The 18,949-nt window shown below is 49.5% G+C and overlaps 1 protein-coding gene across 1 annotated transcript in view; it reads left to right on the top strand.

Annotated features, from left to right (window-relative positions):
- LOC123020788 (CUB and sushi domain-containing protein 2-like) overlaps positions 1–17,599 on the top strand; it is a 429,441-nt gene extending 411,842 nt beyond the window's left edge. Inside the window, exons 51-60 of the mRNA XM_044424965.1 lie at positions 1,228–1,401; positions 1,772–1,845; positions 5,075–5,186; positions 6,231–6,410; positions 7,565–7,630; positions 9,357–9,518; positions 10,720–10,832; positions 11,838–11,925; positions 14,230–14,368; positions 17,440–17,599. Of these exons, the coding sequence (XP_044280900.1) occupies positions 1,228–1,401; positions 1,772–1,845; positions 5,075–5,186; positions 6,231–6,410; positions 7,565–7,630; positions 9,357–9,518; positions 10,720–10,832; positions 11,838–11,925; positions 14,230–14,368; positions 17,440–17,599 (1,268 nt within the window). The remainder of the gene's footprint in view (positions 1–1,227; positions 1,402–1,771; positions 1,846–5,074; positions 5,187–6,230; positions 6,411–7,564; positions 7,631–9,356; positions 9,519–10,719; positions 10,833–11,837; positions 11,926–14,229; positions 14,369–17,439) is intronic.
- Positions 17,600–18,949: the final 1,350 nt, after the last annotated feature.

The following is an 18,949-nucleotide window of genomic DNA, read 5'->3' as shown; positions in this document are numbered from 1 at the left end:
GCCCCTGAAGAAGCCCCTGGAGCTCCTCCTCCTCCTCTCCGCTGCAAACTGCTTGCTCTCCCATCTCTACCTGGACAGAGGCTGATACCCCTTACCTGCTTGCTCCCTGGTCCTGCCTGTTGACCCGCTGGTAGCACTGCTGAGAGTGTGAGAAGGCAGGGCCCAGAAGGCAGAAGGGGGGCTGTTGAGGGTGCCCTGCCTGGGGGACCTCAAAACCCTGCAGCTGCCAGTCATGCCTTTGCAAGGGGCAGAGAGGCTTGGAGCACCACCTTGGGGTGGGTGCCCCACCTCTCCTCACCGTCCGCTCAGAGCGTTCCCTGAAGACCCCACCACCCACCAAAGGACTACCCCAAATTCTTCCCCACTTCCCACGCTTCATGTTCTTCCACCAGAGGGAAACATATTTGCCAACAAACTCACCCTTCATTTTGACAGTGAAAGGGGAGCTAAGCTCTCTTTACAGACACAGGCCAGGAAGCTGTTGGCGATAGGCCTTTCTCCAAAGAGGACGGCATCTGTATTTAAGTAAACACTGAACGTTTCCATTCAGAGAGAGTTTCGCTGGCCGAGATTCTAGACTGGGCTTTCAGGTGCCCATTTTCCCAAGGCAGCTGGCAGCTGTACAAGAGCCATTAAGAGACGCGAAAAAGCAGTTTGCGTTTGGTGCACCTCATCCCACCTGTTGTTCAACAAACAGGTTTTCCTGTTCAGCACAGCACCACATGGTGATTTGCCACCACGAATGAAGATCTGTTTTAAATTTGAGCAGAAGCAAAAGTGAAAAATAGAAGCTTGCCTTCTGTTCTCCCTCAGTTTGTCTGCCAAGAGATGGTGGAAAGATAAGAAATTAATTAAACAATAATTGACATCAAGACAGACATAGGCAGAAGGGAGCCAGAGTAACCCTTCTGCTAGCAGCCAGGTTTTCTTTAAAAATCACTGCTCTGGGCCGTGTGCACGCATGTGTAAGATGAGGTATTAGATTCAGCTTGGGAGTAGGTGCGAGCAAATGGTGAAGGAGATTTTAAGCTTGCCAACATTTCCAAACTTCACATCAAAGCTCAGTTTGACTTCCAATTTTCAAACACAATTACAGGTTCATAAACTGCAAACAGGGCAAGTTCCAGTGATTTGCAAACTGAAATGAAATCCTTATGAACTGGGAGTCAGGAGCTTTTACTCCAGTGAACCGCCCCTCCTTAAGGTAGTCTGGATGCTCTTTTGCAGCTGTTTTCTGTGGTGATCCAGGGATCCCAGCTGAAGCAAGACGTGAAGACCGGGGGTTTACCTACCGTTCCTCTGTCTCATATTCTTGCTTGCCCCCACTGGTGCTGGTGGGGTCAGCACGGAGGTTCTGCCAATCTGATGGGACGTGGAGTGGAACTCAGCCCAGCTGCATAGGTAAGAAGATCAAGGCTTCCCTTCAAGACCATGAGCGACCCATCCCAAGCTGCCATGGTTCGAGCCACCACCTCTCCTCTCCACTGAAGCCATCACTCATTCAGGAGCAGGGAACACTCAAGCCATTGCTCCTCACCCAGATTTGTGTGCAAAGAAAATACAGAATCGCATTCCTCCAATTCCGTTTAAGCCATCATCCGCATCCCTCATTGTGGGAGCTGATGTGTCCAGGTGGCAGGAACTGAGAGCTCACGAATTTCCTGTGAAAATCTAATCTCAATCCCAGCTGGTGGAACTGGGCTGTATCTCCAGTGTGTGGATTGAATAAAGCTAGTTAAACTGTCACCACATTTGTGTGTTCCTTTTTCAGATGCAACTCTTACAACATGTGTAGATCCTGGAGTGCCCCTTTTTGGAACACAGAACAATTCCCAAGGTTATCAGGTAAGGTATCATTTTCAGCCCCAGCCCTCTCCACACAAACATTCAATACGTTCTCTCAGCTCATTTTTCTCTCTGTACGCAAAGTACCTGGCCATGTCTGCTCCTCTTGACTCCTGGACCAGTTGCCAACCACGTAATGAGTCCCGCGACTGAACAGAAGCAGAAACAAGAAGGTCCCTGCTAGACAAGGCCAAAGGCTTCCCAGTCCCCACCATGGGGCCACCAGGTGGCTTTGATCCCACAAAGGTCCCATTAAGTAGGGCGGGAAGGCAAAAGCATCTCCCGGGCGTTGCTGTTCTCCCAAGGTTTGTTCCAAGGCTGCTTCTGAACCTCGGGGCTGCATTTAACCATTGACTGGCCCTATTCACTGTCAGATTGTCTGATTTAAACTTCGCCACACCCTGTGGCAGCAAATCCTATAAGGAACTTTACCTTTGTATAAGACGCCCATTGTTTTGTCTTGCTCTGGAAGAAGGAGATCTTCCCCATCAGTAATCTGAGTTGTCTTCCCAATTCATGGAATCATTAATGAGGAATGTTGAGTTTATGATGGAATTGGGGTGAGGGGAAAGGAGAAAGGAGTTTGTTACAAGTTGGACCTTTGATGGGTGTAGTCCATCACTGTGAAATGTGCATGCAGACACACTGAGTGCTGCTGCTGTGGCCACCCACATGGAGTCCTCTTCACTGAGGGCCGGGACTTGGTTTTATCCCTTTCTTATACCTTTGGGATCCAGTGGGGACATCCCATGAAGTTGAATGGGTGGAGGTCCAGGGCAGATAAAGGGAAGTGCTTCTTCACGCGGTCCAGGGCTAAAAAATGGAATTTGCTTCCACAGGGTGGGGCCTCCAACTGCACACGTTTTGAAATGGGTTTGGACAGGTTCGGGCCCAGCAGCCCCCCCGCCCCCCGTGGCTTCTTGTCAAGCTGCCTGCTGCCCCCGGGGTGAGAAAAACCACCCCTCGGTATATCGGGTAGTTCAGAGCCCCAGCGAGCAGGAGCAGCTCCATTCACAGCCTGCTTTTGTGCTTCCTGCAGGCATCAAGCTGCCACTGTGTGAAAAGAGGGAAGGCAGGGAAGGGGGATTTGGGATGGGGACCGAAGTGACTTTGGCGACTGGCAGCAGTGCAAACCAAAAGCATGCCTTTGGCACCAAGCAGCTGCTCCTCACTGTTCTTTTCTTCTCCAGAGTACCATCGTGGGGTGTGGCTATGCCGGCCTCTTATTTATTTAATTGCTCAAATTATGCCATCTGCTGCTCCTCAGCCAAAAGGGCTCCTGATGCCGCTTGCCTAAAACCAATCACGCATGGCAGCTTCTGCTGGCAGGCCTGCAATCTGGAAGGGCATGTGGGATGAGTAAAAGGAATGGGGCAGGAAGAAGGGAAGAAGAATCCCTGTAGCCGGCCTGGTGGAACAGGTCCCCTTCTCCCCCTCCCATGACAGCCTCCCGGAATGGCTGCCAGCTGAGGAAGGAGGAGGGTGGTCTTCACAGGGCTATTGGTCCAAGCATGCACTCCCCAAAGCAAGCAAGGCTTGGATGAAGGCCCTTTGCTGCTGTTCCATATTCCTGGACTTTTGTGCCCAACTGCTTTTCCTGGGAACTGGACAGCCAAATCCTCTCTTAAGTTGCTCATCCGTTAATGCAGTTTCATAATGTAGTGACTCATTTATTTTATTTTATTTATTTATTTTTCGATTTATATCCTGCCTTTTTCCTACAAAGGGCTCAAGGCAGCTTACATCATTCTCCTTCTCCATCTTATCCCCACAACAACAACCCTGTGAGGTAGGTTGGGCTGACAGTCTGTGACTGGCCCAAAGTCACCCCATTGGCTCCATGGCTGAGTGGGGACTAGAACCCAGATCGTCTGAGTCCCAGCCCCATGCTCTTAACCATTACACCACACTGTCATGTCCCGCTGCACATAGTAGCTATGAAGGAGAAATCTACAACTGATTCAGAGTATTTCAGATTTCTCCGACTGCAAGGGCAGGTTCTGCTGAGGGCTGACTTCTCCTGAGCTGGGCAGGTTCTGCAGACTTGCGGACTTGTTTTTCAGTTTAAGGATGGGTTTCTTGTAGCTCACTTTAGCAGTAATATGCATTTGGTCAGTGGTGCCATGCATTCCTGTGCATTAAGTGTTCAGTGACACACCTTTGCATTCATATGTATTTACACAGTTGTGCAAGTGTGCATAAGTACTAATGAGAATTAATATTAATGCAAACTACCCCAAGTAGAAAAAATATGGTAAAAAATTCAGTTCTGTCAATGAGCCTATGATGGAATGAAAGATGCCATCAATTCATGGAATGCAAATGGAATGGATTTAATATACTCTGTATATCCCCGGCCATGTAGTTCATTCCCTTTTTCTCTCTCGAAGCTTATTACTTACCAAGATGAATCACAAGAAGCAATTAATAATGCATTTTTGTGGGCATAAGATCAAAAGTAGATTTCTAAAATTATTATCCCTGCAACGTTGCTAATTCATCAGCCTTTATCCTGGGATTCAGTGTATTAATTCTGACTTCTGCTGTTAAACCAGAGGTGTACCAAATGCTACTCTAACCATTTCTTTTGATTAGGTGAGCTACAATTAACTCAAGAAATATGAGAATTTCATTTCTGTTTGCAAATCATGCAAATGTTCACTACCCTGAGCACAAGCAGGGTAGCATATTCTCTTGAAATCTTCGCACTCATAGAGGCATGGCAGTGGCACAGGATAAAATGCAATATGAAAACTAAAATTAAAAAGTTAAATTGTTACAATACTGGGAATATTAAAAGGGGTTTACCTGGTGCTGAAAATAATGCAGAGTAGGCACCAGGCAGGCTTCTTCGGGAAGCTCATTCCATGACCACGGGGCCACAGCTGGAAAAAAAAACCCCTTCTTCTGGTAGCCACCTGCCTCACTTTGTTTGGAGGAGACTTCCAGAGCAGGACCCCCAAAGAGAACGTCAGGGTCTGAGTAGGTACAGTTCCAGAACTGGCAGTAAAATGCACATATGCATTGGGAGTTGAAATATTAGTAATTTTGTCCTCCAGGCGTTTAGTCACCTGAAAGAGAAGTGCGGGGAGAGAGAAGTTGGTGCAGAGGAGGCAGGCAGACAACTTGGATGGTTTTAAAAAGTGAGAAGGCTGGGAACCGAAGCTAGTCCTGAGTCTGCGGCGCGGCTGCATTGTGCTTTCTATGATTCTGTTTCCCATTGCAACAGGTTGGGAGCGTTGTCTTTTTCAAGTGCCACAAAGGATACCTGCTACAAGGCTCCACCACAAGAACGTGCCTCCCGAACCTCACGTGGAGCGGAGTGCAGCCAGACTGCATCCGTGAGTCTCGCGGCCTGGTCCTCCGCAGCCGGCCCGGCTGGCGTCTGTGGGGCAGCCCAGTGGGGGTCAGCGCACGCAGCAGGGCAAGCTGCCTGGCTGCCTTCAGGGACTGGATCCTCTCCAGGAAGGAAGGGAGGGAGGGAGGGCTGCTGGTCTGGAGGAATCAGGTGGCAACCCGGCAAGTCATCCGTGCAGAGGAGGGTGGGCAGGAAAGCAGGTCAGCAGGGAAGGGTGGTCCGCAAGCAGCCCATAAGAACCTGCCTGGCGGACGTCGCAGCGTCAGTGCACCGGCGCCCCCTCCACCCTTTTGCATTGCGAGCCCCAGAGCTCCTACTCACGGGCCATGCAGGCTGGCAGTGATGGCAGCTGAAGTCTAAAGTACCTGGAGGCTGGTCTGCACTGAAGGCAGTCGCAGTCCATCCCTAGATGCAGGGGACTGAACTCGGAGCCTGTGGCATGTGGAGCGTGTTCTCCGTGTTGGACCCATGGCCCTCCCAGCACTCCTGCGTGGCTGCCCTTCTTCTCAGAGCAGAGGTAAAGGGGAGGGGCAGGACATGTGTGCCTTTCCCTCATCCTCTACTTCTGGTCTGGCTGGCAGCCAAGTTGCCCCAGAACTGGCCTGCCAGGGCTGAAGGAAGGCACCCCGTGAGCCCCTAGGCACCCAGCAAGCCTTGCCTTGCTCTTTCTGGCACTCCGAGACCAGAGATCTGTGCCCCCCCCCCCACCCCATGAAGGCTCTTTCCCAGGGCAGCAACCCCACTGGCCCCTTGTGTCAACTAAGCGGGCCTTGGCGGTTTGACGCAATGCCGTTTGTGGCCATGCATCGTGGGGGCGCTGGAGTGCAGCAAAGCTCGGGGTGGCCTCTTCTTCCCCTGGTGAGCAAGCACTGTGACATGTGAGCAAACCACGTGCCCCCCACCACCACCGGAGACCCTGCCCCTTGTGGTGACCGATCCCCACTGAAGCACGTGAGCGGCTGCCTCTGTGGCGCCCACATCTGCGCAAGTTGCCAGCAGGCCACGCGTCTTTGCCATGTCTCCACAGCTCACAACTGCAAGGAGCCGGAAACCCCCTCCCATGCCAACGTGGGTGCCTTGGACCTGCCTTCCCTCGGATACACCCTGATCTACTCTTGCCAGAGCGGCTATTATCTCACCGGAGGATCCGAGCACAGGACCTGCAAAGCTGATGGGAGCTGGACAGGGAAGCCCCCCGTGTGCCTCGGTACGCAGACTGCAGGGGGGCCTGCCCGCTCCTCACCCGCCACCCAGCCCTTCCTTTCTCTTTTCCCCATTTATGTCTTGCACTGCCCCAGCCACCCTTTCACAGAACATGCTTTCCCTTGCCCCAAAGGCTTCTAAGCCATTTCTTCTTGGCGCCCTCTGGATGGCTGGAATGACAATCTCCCGCCTTTCTTGCCAGCATGTATCTGAAAACTTCTGCAGGGCACCAGGCTGCCTTTCTACACCAGTCCAAAGAAGCCCCTGGACCAGCGGCAGGAGGCTAGCCAGGGGCCCCCATAAAGAGGCCAGAGAGCCCCCCTCCCCACTGTCTTTTCCCAGGCAGGGCTGAATCAGAGACAGGCCCCCTTAGAGCATGCTGGCTCCATGGTGGGCCTAGATCTATAGGCAGACCTGCTCTCGGGGAACAGACCCCTTTGCCAGACCCCCTTTCCTTTCCTTTTAGCCATTCCGGCCAGTTGTTGCAAGGTGAATGCTTTTATTTATTCACCGCTGTTTGTGGAAGGTGCTTTTAAAATCCTCAACCAGAAAGGCTCCCAGAGAAGCCTACATGTGAACAGTCAGGGCAAACTGGTCCTGCCTTGGGGTTGGCTATCCGTCTGCTTCCAGGCCCAGTTCTGGTGCTGATTGAACCAATGAGGAATGGCTGGCAGAATGGCCCTACTTCCCTTCCTCCTGCCCAGGCAGCTTTGCTAGGGGGAGCTGTAGGAATGAAATAAAGAAGAAGCTGTCTCCCTCTGCAGGACCTCCTACTGGGATTGCTGGTAGTGCCCCCAGCTGGGACAGGTCGAGAGTTCACTATGTGCTGTGGGTGGAATCCATCACTCGTGCCTCTCCTGAAATCTAACTGTATTGCGTGACTGTCCCAGACAGCTTGGATCTCCTGGGTGACCCTCCAGCAGTGCGATTCTCTCTTTGCCTGCTCTGTCCTCTCCACCATACACAGTGTATAGATTTGCAGTTCCTTCCAGGGAAGTGGCCCTGCCCCTCCTCAAGGGGTGCTTTCTGGGCCCAGCCAAGCCTGGTCCTCTTCAGTCCTGGAGGAGGCGTTCCATGCTAAACCCTCTCCCGTCCCTCCAGGTTGTGGTGCTCGGCTTGGAGACTCACATCCTCTCTTCCTTCTCCTGTCTTTTCCAGCGGATATTCAACCGAGTGGGAGACCCGTGGGCACCGCAAGGGACCCGCCGCTTCCCAAAGTGTCAGGTATTCCTTGTGCTCATTAAATCCTGCTATCAGCTGCATAAAGCCGTGGAAGACAAGACCAGCCCCCAGCCCACAAGCCTGGGCAGGTTTGGGTTGACTTATGAAGACTCGCTCCATTAGGGCCAATCCTGGTGCCCCCGCCTCAAACTTCAGAGGCTGCTCTGCATCTCTTGCCTTGAATGAGGCCGGGCAGTGCCGATTTCTGCTGGAGTGCCCCTTGCACCCTGGTTCTCTCTGCATGCGATCAGATGACATACCAGGGAGGGAGAAGGGATGGGCTGGGGCATCGGCAGGAACTGGCCTGTGTCCTGGCCCCAGCCCCTCCCCTCCCCACATCTGGCAGCCCATTTTTCCTCCTCCAAGGCTCAGTCATGGCTGGGGTGGCGGGGACACTCACGATGGCTCTTTCCATGCTGGCTGAGGGGGACAGGAAGGGGCTCAGCCTCGAGAGGCCCAGTCCTGGGGTTGTGGGACCTGGCAGTGGGGGCTCAAGACACTCCTCTGCCCCCTCCGCAGGCAACATCAGGAGGCCATTAATTAACTGATATGCCATCTGTCAGCTGAGGCATTTTAATTGAATAGCATCTAAATGCAAGGTAAATTAACAGACAAAGGCACATTGAAGGGGAAGGGGAATCTTGCTTTTACCCAGAACTATATTTTGAGGTCCTCCCCAGGGATACCCCAAGTGAGAGAAAAGTGGGAAAGAAATATTTTTAAATAAATAAGCCCTATTTTGCCCTACATATAAGCAAAGGTGGTAAGACCCAGCATAATCATCATCATCATCCCCCCCCCAAAAAAAACCTTCTGAGATGAGAGTTGACAAAATTATAATTCTTAGAGAAAGAAAGGAAAGGCAAGGTGAGAAAAGGAATAACCCCTGACAGACGATGTGGGGTAGAGGTTAAGAGCACAGGCCTGGGACTCGGGCAATCCAGGTTCTGGTCCCTGCTCAGCCACGGAGCTGCCTGAATGACTTTGGACCAGTCACAGGCTCGCAGCCCGGCCTACTTTGCAGGGTGGTTGTTGTGGGGATAAGACTGAGAGCAGGAGGGGGAGAATGATGGAATCTCATAATAGATAAATAAAATCTTTCTCTCCCTGTGTTTCAAAATTGTAGAAATCCCCCTGCAAATGCCACTGGTGAACAGGGACACAAAGTTTGTAGTCAAATAGACATGAAGCCTTAAAAAGTGGTCAGAAAAATCTTGACAGAGTTTATAATCAGACACAGCTAGAATTGCCATCCTATTTTTTTAAATTAGTCAATAACAAAAGAAGGAAATATCCCATCTCTCTAGGAAGAGAGTGGCTTGAAATGGGCCCCTCCACTGGAAAGGCCCTGCTCTGAACAGTCTCCTGCAAAACAAATAAAGCAGGGATGCACAGCAGGAAGAAAGCATATATTAGAAAAAATAATGTTCAAATATGCGTTATACTCGCAAAGATGCATCAGGCAAAAAAGCATGTGAAATGCAAAGATGAAAAGAAAAACAAGCACAAATGCTTAGGAATGGTCATGCAATTTAAAAAAACAAATCTCCAAGTTCAGGGTGAACCAAACTGAAGACTGGAGACATTCTCAAAGATAAACATAAGATTGGGAAAATGCGGAAAGGAGAGGATTCAGACGTGAGCCATGCTTCTGCTCCCAGCCCCTAACCAACTGTCTCACCCATCCCAAGCACCCTCTTCACCCTGTTCTTACCTTGCACTGCTTCAGTTCCTCCAGATGTCTTTGCAAGGAACTCCTTCTGGAAAGGCTCCTACGAGTACCTGGGCAAGAAGCAGCCGGCGATGCTCTCCGTCACCAGCTTTGATCCGGTCACCAGTAAAGTCAACGCCACCCTCACAGACCACAGTGGCGTGGAGCTGCAAGTGTCGGGTGAGGCGGCCCCCATTCCTCTGGGGGGGGAGGCTCTGTCCATTCGCACGCGGGTGGGGAGCTGCCTCACACAGCACCCGCTTGCGCAGCACGCAGGTGAGAGCACAGATGCCGCGCCAGCTCTGGGGGAGGAGCTGTGGAGCAGCGCAAGTTGGATCCCTGGCTGGAAAAGCCCTGCCTGGAATCTTGGAGAACCACTGCCCCAGTGTGTCAGCGCAGGGTGGGGCTTCACCCCATGATAATGTGGCGTAGAATTCCTGCCTCAGGACCTGGGAGCACTTTATGCCCGTTTTCCTCGGCTGCTTGGAAGACACAAGGCAGGGGTGGGGGCTGCTAGGCAGGGGCAAGTGACAGCCAGGAGCAGCTGGGACTGGGTCCCTGGCCAGGAGAGTGCAGATAGGCCCCTTTCCCCTCGTTGTCCCTTCGCGCATCCCTGCGCACTGACTTACTTGAAGGTGCGGGTACAACTTCCCCCGTTCTCCCAGTTTGCAGGGAGCCTTTGGGAGCAAGCCATCTTCTCAGGGCTTTTCACCAGCACAAATGCTTTAACGTCGCTTGCTGCAGCCTCAGGCCACCTAATCCATCAAATGTGGAGGAACATCCCAGCTCCTGCAGGGCACCACATGGACTGGGCGCAGATACTGGTGTTGCGAGAGCCACGGAGCAGCCCTGGCACTTTTTGATCAGCAGGGATGCCGATGGTGTCGACCAACTCCATGAGAATGTCCAGTTCCACCTGTAGCAATAGAGGAGATGCCAATGAATTTTTCAGCAACGAGATGCTGCTTGGAGCTATCTTCCAAAGCAACTTTTGTTTTCCTTTGTTCCTTTGGTTTGTCTTTTCCTAAACGATCTGGTCTTGAATTATCACCCACCTTTACAATGGCCCTGCTCCTGGTAGAGGTAAAAGCAGCAAAAATTGGTTTGTTGACAGCTAGCTGAATGTTTGGACCTCCGTTGGATTGTGGCTGTGGGGCCTGGTGTGATGAGCTCCCTCACTTCACAGTGTACCGTCACATTACTGGGTACACACCTGGTGTGTGGAAGAGCCCTACAGCTTCCCAGAGCATCCAAGTTCACTGCACTGCTGCCTTTCCAAATTGCAGTGTGCCCTCTTTATCTCATCCTCCCCCTTTTCCATTTAGCAGGGCAAGCCCACAAACTCTTGTGGTTCAACCCTCTTGTCACCTTCTCTTTCCAGGTATTTACAAAAGGGAAGATGTGCATCTCCTTCTCCAGGTGTACCAGATTACAGGGCCAGTGGAGATCTTCATGAACAAATTCAAAAGTGACAAGTGGGCTTTAGATGGACACGTAAGTCCTTTTGCAAGCCAGCGTATTAATCAGTTCCTCTGAACCACCCCCTCCACATGCTTCCATAATTTTCCTGGAGTCCTTTGATGGCAGGGAGCTTGGGAAAAAGTGATGACGGCTGATAGGAAAGCAGCAGCAGCAACACTGGAGTGCAGGGGGTGCGCTGCCTGAGAGAGCCTGCGTGCCAGTCGTTGTGACGTCCTTCCGTGTAAGGGTTAGCGAAGAGTCAAGTCTCTCAGTGGATTGGTTTAGTTGTGGAATATCCCCTCCTGGGTGACCCACTGGGTCCCTTCTTCCCTCTTTAGGTGGCAATACTTCGGTTGGGCAGGCGTTTGGCCCCTGATTCTTCTGGACCAAGATGGCCATTAAGGAGGTTGCAAGAAATTAAGACTGCTTGAAAAAGTGGGTGGCCTTTTCTGTGGGCAGAATCAGGGTGGACAGCAGAGCTCAGCCCAAGCAGCCAGGAAACGGCCTCCCTTGCAGGCCAGCTGATCACACAGCTTTGCTCCGTGTGTCCCTCCTTGGCCAGTGAGGCAGGCAATCCTGTCTCTCACGGCCCAGCGCAAGCATGGCACACAGTGGCTGAGGACAGGCACCCCGCCCTGTCAGCCTCTTTGCTTCCCTGCTGGCTGGCTGGCCGGCCCTGGGATGTCCAGCACAAACTGCCTCCTCAGAGTCGCTGACCAAACATCCTGCCCCTTGGGAGGGGTTTCAGGGTTCAGGGGGTACTTTGTAGGAGCCCGACTCATTTCTGGACTGAACCACCTGCTGCTCAGCATCTCCTGGCGGTGATCCTCTGCTGGTCCCACCCCTTTGCTTCGCAATTTTGTCCTTCCGACATTTTAGGACTGTTGATTCATATTATTGCAAAATTCTAAATTTAGCCAGGCACTATTGGAAGAAAAGGTGAGACAACTATGATAAATCATTCTGCTTCCAAAGCCAAAATATCCAAGCAGTGAGAAAGTTTGGGTTCTAAGGTTTGTTCATGTTCCCAAAATGCAGGTCACCCCAGAATCCTCCAGCGGGACGTTCGTCTACCAGGGTTTTGTGCATGGCAAAGGTTTTGGGCAGTTTGGCCTCCAGAGGCTAGGTAAGCTGTCTACATTTCCATCTGGAGTTCTCTCTAATCTTTTAAAAATTGATTCATAGATTGTTTTAAAAGCCAACATTTCTTTCTTTAATTTGCATAGATCCAAGCAACTATGAGGGTTTTTTAAATCTTAAAATATGTGAAGTATCAAATGTGTTTTGAACTTTGTTTAACTGGAAGTTAATGAAGCAAAGTCAGGTAATCTCAAGCCCATGGTCCTGGGCAGTCCCCAGCTTCCCCTCATGCCCACCAGCCTCTCTCTCTCTCTCTCTCATCAGTAGCTTCTTGGGGATGGGTGGTTTTCTCTGATTAGCACAGAAAAAGACACCCATCTCAGTACTTAGCAGTGGAAGCACTTCTGTCAGATCAGCTCCTGATCAGAGGTAAGAGCTTTTCCCTCTGTGGCAGAGGAGGCTGAGTTGCGGTCCTGCTTCCATTTGGAGAGTCATGCAGACACTTCTGCAACAGAAGAAATGCTGTTTGGGGTACTGCTGAGTGATCCTGCCTCCTTACTTCTGATTAATATAGTGGCTTGCCCTGCTTACTTATCAGTAGATTTGATGCCCATGCCTACATCTGAGTAGAAATGCTATTGGGAAGTGCCACTGAGTGTTTTAGTCAGGCCTGCTTCTGAGTTGCATGCTTATTTGTGGATAGACAAACTTTCTAATATGAATTGGTAACAGCGGGATTGTGGGAGTGGATTTTCAGTCCTCCCCAGCTTTAGTCAGCTTTAGCCTGTGGCCATATTTGCCCCCCCCCCCTTGAGATCAGCAGCAGGGGCTCTCTTCTGGGAGCCCTCCATAAGAGATATTAGGAAGCAAAGTACCCGGAGGAGGGCTTTCTCTGCGGTGGCGCCCCATCTGTGGAATGCGCTCCCCAGACAGGTCTGCTGGCACCATCGTTTTTTGTTTTTCAGTGCCAGGCCAAGACCTTTTTATTCAAACAGTATTTTAATCATCTTTAATATTTATAGTTTTAATTATGCAGCCAGTGTGTTTCCAAGTTTTAATTGTAAATTGTAATTGTAAATGTTATTATATTTGTTTTATTTATGTTGTGAGCCACCCCCAGGCTGTGTAGCAATGGGGACGGCATATAAAAGCTTTAAATAAATAAATAAATAAATAAATAATTCTTGGCCCACACGCCAAGACTAAAGGCATGTGGCTCCAGCAGCTTTGTAGAAATGGGATCCACCCCTGTAATAGAAAGAGCCCCAGTGGGGAGAAGCACTGTTCCTTCTCTTTCACCCCTATCTCCTTAGTTTAGAAACGATGCACTCCAAAATCTTCCCTTGACTTCCTTTCATATAAACATGTGAGTATGTTGGTACATTATGCAAATGGAACAAATGTGCATATTATTTCCTTATTTTGCTTGCATTTAAATATTAGTGTGCTTAATTTATTCATGTTTCCTAGTAACAGTCCCTAGCTATTAAAAATTATATTCAACTATCTCTCTAGCACTGTTTTCACCAAGTATTGTTCTCTTCCAGGTTAATTATTATAACAAGGGCTAGAAGCATGCTTTTAGAGAAGTAAGACATGAATGCAAAGATCCTTAGGAAGCTGAATCCTGCCTCCAGGACATCCCCCACCACCACAACCACACGTGCACATGCACCCACACAGTGAGAGAGAGAGAGAGAGAATGAGAGAGGGGGGGATATTCACAACTCTGCCAGTACTTCAGTGTAGTCTTGCATTTCTAGCTGTCTGCTTTCTCAACTGCCTTTCCCAATAATCCTGCCAGAAATTTTGGAATTAGTAATGCCAGGGATTACATCTGGAGTTTCTTAGTGTAGTTATAAGCAGTAGGCAAACACTATGGATATATGAGAAGTGGTTTTGGTTGAGGCCTGCTTGTCTTTAAGAGTATTATTCATGGGTTCGCCATATCTGCCCTTCCGAAGCCTTTCCCCAAGCTGATGCAGCATTGCCAGAGTTCTGAAATCTGCCTTTTTGCATACTTTTGATGCAGTTCCATTTGGGGGAAAAGTCGCCCATGGTGTTCATGTTAGCAAAAAGTCTGTACCAAGTCAAATTTCAGCATTCCAAAGTTTTGGGAGAGAAATGTGTACATTTAAAAATTCACACAAAAATGTGCATGCACACGAAGTACAGCATTTCATAAAAGTTTGCCTTTAAATGGGACTGAATGAGCTTGATCTCATACAACAGACAACCTTGGCAGATGGAGATCTGGCGGCCCCATCATGGGTGGGACAGGAGAAGATCACAGAACTGAAAGCCCACTGCCCCCTGCGATATTTGGACTAACGCTCTCTTCCCCTTCCAGACAGCAGAATCATAGAGCGGGATTCCGAGTCAATGGGACATCCGTTTGCATCCAACAGCAGTTCAGTGGCAGCCGCTATCCTCGTGCCTTTCATCGCCCTGATTATTGCAGGGTTTGTGCTTTATCTCTACAAGCACAGGTGAGCTCCTGGACCAGGTGAGGGAGGCAAGAAAGCAGAAATCTCAGAGAAACTTGTGGCATTACACTGACTAGCAAAGCTACTGCAATGGCATCAACCCTGCCTCCCTCAACCTAGTGTCCTCCAGAAATGTTGGACTGCCACCCCATCATCCCTAGCCATGACAGTAACCATGAAACACTTCAGCAGAACACCACGTTGGGACGGGTGATCAAAAACTAGCAGTTTAAAAAAAGAGAAAAGAACGAGTGACAAAATGCTGGAAAGAAGTTGTATACTTTAAGAAGCCCAACTTGTTTTGGCAGGTTAGGCCATTCACAGTCTTCCTCTGGGGTATCCTTAAATAGCTGTGAGTGAACTCTGTGGTCTCTCATGCATTTGAAGACAGGCAGGTATTTGCTAAGCTTGTTAAGAATTCTCCAGGCAAAAGGCCACAAATAATATTCTGGGCCAAAACATGTTGGGCTTCTTAAAGAAGTGAGCACTTTTTCCCACATCATGAGACTCACTTTCTCTTTTGGCAACTATTGGGATGCGTCCCAATTTTCTCCAGTTCTGCACAACAGATTTCTGCCATCCTGAAAGCCTCTGTAACGAGCGACCAGAAGCCCCATCTTACACATGCGCATGGGAGGGAGATTATCTTGCAAAACAGCAGGAGCTGGTGTGGCTGCCTGGCTGTGAAAGGAAGGCAGGAAGAAGCAGCTGGGCATGCTGGGAATAACTGCGGGGTGAGGGTGCTGCCTACGCATGCAGAGGAGTGCGCCTTCGGTCTTTAACTCTGTCACAAGTTTCTTGGTTGATTTTGTTGCAATGGACTAAGATCTGGGAAAAGAAAAGTACTTTCTCTCTCGATTAGTTTTAAGCAGTTTGAGTGGAGGGAGAGAAGGCAAAACACGCCCCACTGCTGCTGTGTGTCCACTCCAGACTGCCGCCCCACACGTCTCTCTTATCCCTGCAGGGGGAAAGAGGATGCTGCCCCATATTTTTCCCTTGTCGGTGGGAAACCAGATTTGGGGAAGAGGAGGTTGAAGATTAAGACAGCTGCACTGCACATGTTCACTGGGGATGCTGGCAGTTGTGGTCCAGCACACCTGGTGGGCACCTGGCTGGGGATGGCTGGGCTAGGAGTCAGTCCAGCCACACCCCCACGGCTGCTTTGCTGCTCTCGATCGGCGAGCACGGCTGGGCCTCTCTGCCACAGCTAGTTTGGCCCTGGGACAGGCAGGCAGGAGATGCTCAGGGGCTTGCAAGCTTCTTCTTCACATGTTGGCAAGGATTACAAATGGTGGAGGGAGCTGGGAGCAGAAAGATGCCAAAAAAACCTTATTGGCTCAACCAAATGTGTCAAAATACAATGACGGATACAGATGATGAAAAGCAGTGAGGGGAACTCTCCTCGGGATGGGAAACTACGTATCTTGCAAAAGAGCATGGATCAGTGTGGCTGCCCTGCTGTGAAAACAAGGCGCATTCTGTTTGCAAGACTCTTCTGTCTAATCGGATGCCTCCAGGGAGGTTTTGCAAACAGAACAAGGTGGCATTATCTGCCTCTTGTGGTTTGCCCCTGAGCAGCTGATCATCAAAGTTACCAGGCTTCTGAATACAGAGACTCCATTCCATACACATTTCATCCATGGGAAGGCCTTTTAAAATCACTCATGATCGGAAAATGCTAGAGAAACGTGTTTCCATTTGGTTTTGATCAGCATTTACTCATCTGTCACCTTCTAAATTGAACTGTGGATTCCAACACAGTCTAAGGCCAGAGTGTGCACATTTCTGAGTTTGCAGCGTGAGTTGTATAAAAAGAATAATGTGTTTGACAAGACATATGTGTTTGAAAAAGAGGTGCAGAAACTTGTGCACAGTCAACAAATGCACACAAGCATGCATTAACTGATGGGCCAAGAATGTGTGCACTTCCAAGAGGCACAGAATTGTTGGATAAGTATTGGAAAATATGTTCATGAAAAAAGAAAATAAAGTTTGAAACAGATAGAGACATCAGATCAAACCAGCACTCAGTTTCAAGAAGTTTGATGAGCTCGAGTATTACTTACCCATTCATATTTAGCTGCACTGCAGTACAGATCTGCTCTCCTTTTGTCCTGAATCCACTGGACACGTCCCAGTAATTTGTGGCAGGGAATTCATCACAATAAAACAGAGTAGTCACAACCACTTTTGTCTAGTTGGAACTAGTAAGCTGTTCTTTAGTCTTTTGAGGGTTCCTGCCCTTTTCATTAAAAGTGTCCTGATTCCAGGTTCCTGCTATCTATTGGCCCCTGTTCAACACAGGTAGGGATAAGTGAACAAGTGATTAACTCGCTGTACCTATGTTCAGTTTTCTCACAGAACTGAGATCAGAGCTTTCCACTCTCATGTCTTTCTGTACGTTCGGCAACATAACCTGTAGGTGGCACTGTGGCATAGAAGAATAACGCAATTAGACTAGTGGGACTTGCGCTTTGTTTCAGGGTGGAAATAATAATCACATTTTCCTTGCTTGAAAATATTCCACAAAAGTGCTCATACAAACCAGAGGCAAACCTGAAAGGTCACAGCATATCTAAGGCACTTGTAAACCACTGTGACAGAGGAATGGTGAGCACATAATAAAAGCCTAATTCAAAAGGTCTGAATTATCCTTTAATTGCCTCTTATTAGCCAGCTTCTGTTTCCACAGGGAAGGGTAACTTTAACTGGTTTCTTTGCATTATTTTTATCTCTTAATTTTTAATAGCTACACAGAGCTCCACCCACCCCCATTTAGGAAAAAAGTGATACAAAGAATCCTGTAGCTATCCAAGGAGCAGAAGCTCACTAATTTAATTACGCTCACTGGAAGTACATGTAACTGTGCTAACAGTTTTACACAATACTTTTCCAAACAAGTTCCTTTTGTTTATTGATTTCCCCATTTCCTACAAGAATTCCAAGGCGCCTTTGACTGGAGATCTTTGCTTTGTTTATTAATGCACTCTGATTTCTCATTCTTTATATTCAGTAAGATTTCACATACTGGAGATAATGATTTCTGTAACGTGTCTTGGTCCTATCGGGTATAGAAGGAGACCGAAGGTGCCGTTCAATGGCTATGCTGGCCATGAAAACACCAATGTCCGAGGAACGTTTGAAAACCCAATGTATGACCGCAACTTGCAGCCGACGGATATCATGGCCAACGAGGCGGAGTTCGCCGTCAGTACCGTGTGCACTGCAGTATAGCACTCGCACCCCTGCGCAGTAAGTACCAAGCACACCCGGCGGTGTGCTTTTTCAGGGTGCCCAGTTCCATGGTGGGACAGAGGTCATGCATCCTGCATTTTAACATGAAAGGTGTTTGCTGCACTTTTACTCACTCCAGCTTTACCAGGGTGATAAAGTTATGGGATATATTGTTATTCCCATATTGTAGGAGCTAATTGGGACTGAGGTCCCTGTGTACCCCAAGAACCAAAAGGGGAAACCAAATTTCCCAAATTCAAGCCTGTCCACTGGGGTACAAAGCCCAGATCGTCATGCACGGTGCTGTACTAGACATGAAGCCCCTTCTTAAGCCGCCCTGCTAGCCTTTCCAGAGCTTTCCCATAGCGGGAAGTCCATATTTCTGGACTGATGGCCATGTTCTCTGGCTGCTGAACTCCACACTTTGGACAATGCCTAGCTCCCAGGCCTTGTAGGCTGAAAGGAAGGGACTTAGCTTAGTGGGTAGGCAATATCCAAAAGAACACTTGCTTTGCATGAAAAGATTTCCAGTCCAGTTCTGGAAACCATCCCTGTCTGAAATCCTGGCTATTTTCCATTAGTGTAGGCAACACTGAGCCAGACTGACCATAAAATCAGAGAATAGCGGAGTGAGAAGGGGCCACGAAGGCCAACAGGTCCAACCTCCACTCAGTACAGGACACTGAGTTAAATCATCCCACTCAGATGACTTAAGGCCTGCCCCACCCTACCAACCTGCTGTCGCCCTTTATTTTTAGGACAGCCCCTGCTGTGTGTTCCCTCTGTGCCTGAGGGGCAGCTAAAGGGCATGAGAGACAAGGCCTTCCTGCTGGAGCTTTTTGCCCTGGCAGATCCAGTGGCCACCCTCTGTGCATGCTCTCAAGGTGTCTCCTGTTTCACTAATGTTGCTGTTGGTTGGCCTTTTGCTTTTCTTGGGGGTTTGATGGACGCTGCTTTTATTACATTCTTAGCTGTCTTGAGGATTCCCTTTCAGTACAGAAAAGCACATTGTGAATAGAGCCATAGATGGACACGCAGCTGCAGTGGACACGGGGCTGGCTCTCCTCCTGGTGTGGACTCAGCCTTCTCTCTCCCCTCACCCCCCCCCCTTGCAGCATTCTCCAGGGACAGGAGCCTCACCAGTGCCCAACCAGTGGTCCTCCTGGTTCACCTTTGCCCATGATCATCCCTGCCAGAAATGCTGGGGCTGCGGCATTGATATGGTGCCTTTGAGTTGATCCAGAGAGAGAGAGAGGAGAGAGACTGTCTTAGCGTTTATCGCCACTCTGCATCTTCATTGCCCATCTGTTCTGCCCTGCAGCTGATAATCAAATCAACCAAAGCATCCAC

The sequence above is a fragment of the Varanus komodoensis genome, unplaced genomic scaffold (genome assembly GCF_004798865.1).
Source record: "Varanus komodoensis strain SLA01 unplaced genomic scaffold, ASM479886v1 scaffold15, whole genome shotgun sequence".
NCBI classification, from domain to species: Eukaryota; Metazoa; Chordata; class Lepidosauria; order Squamata; family Varanidae; genus Varanus; species Varanus komodoensis.
Note: the sequence above shows the minus strand (reverse complement) of the source record. Positions and strands in the feature narration are given on the sequence as shown.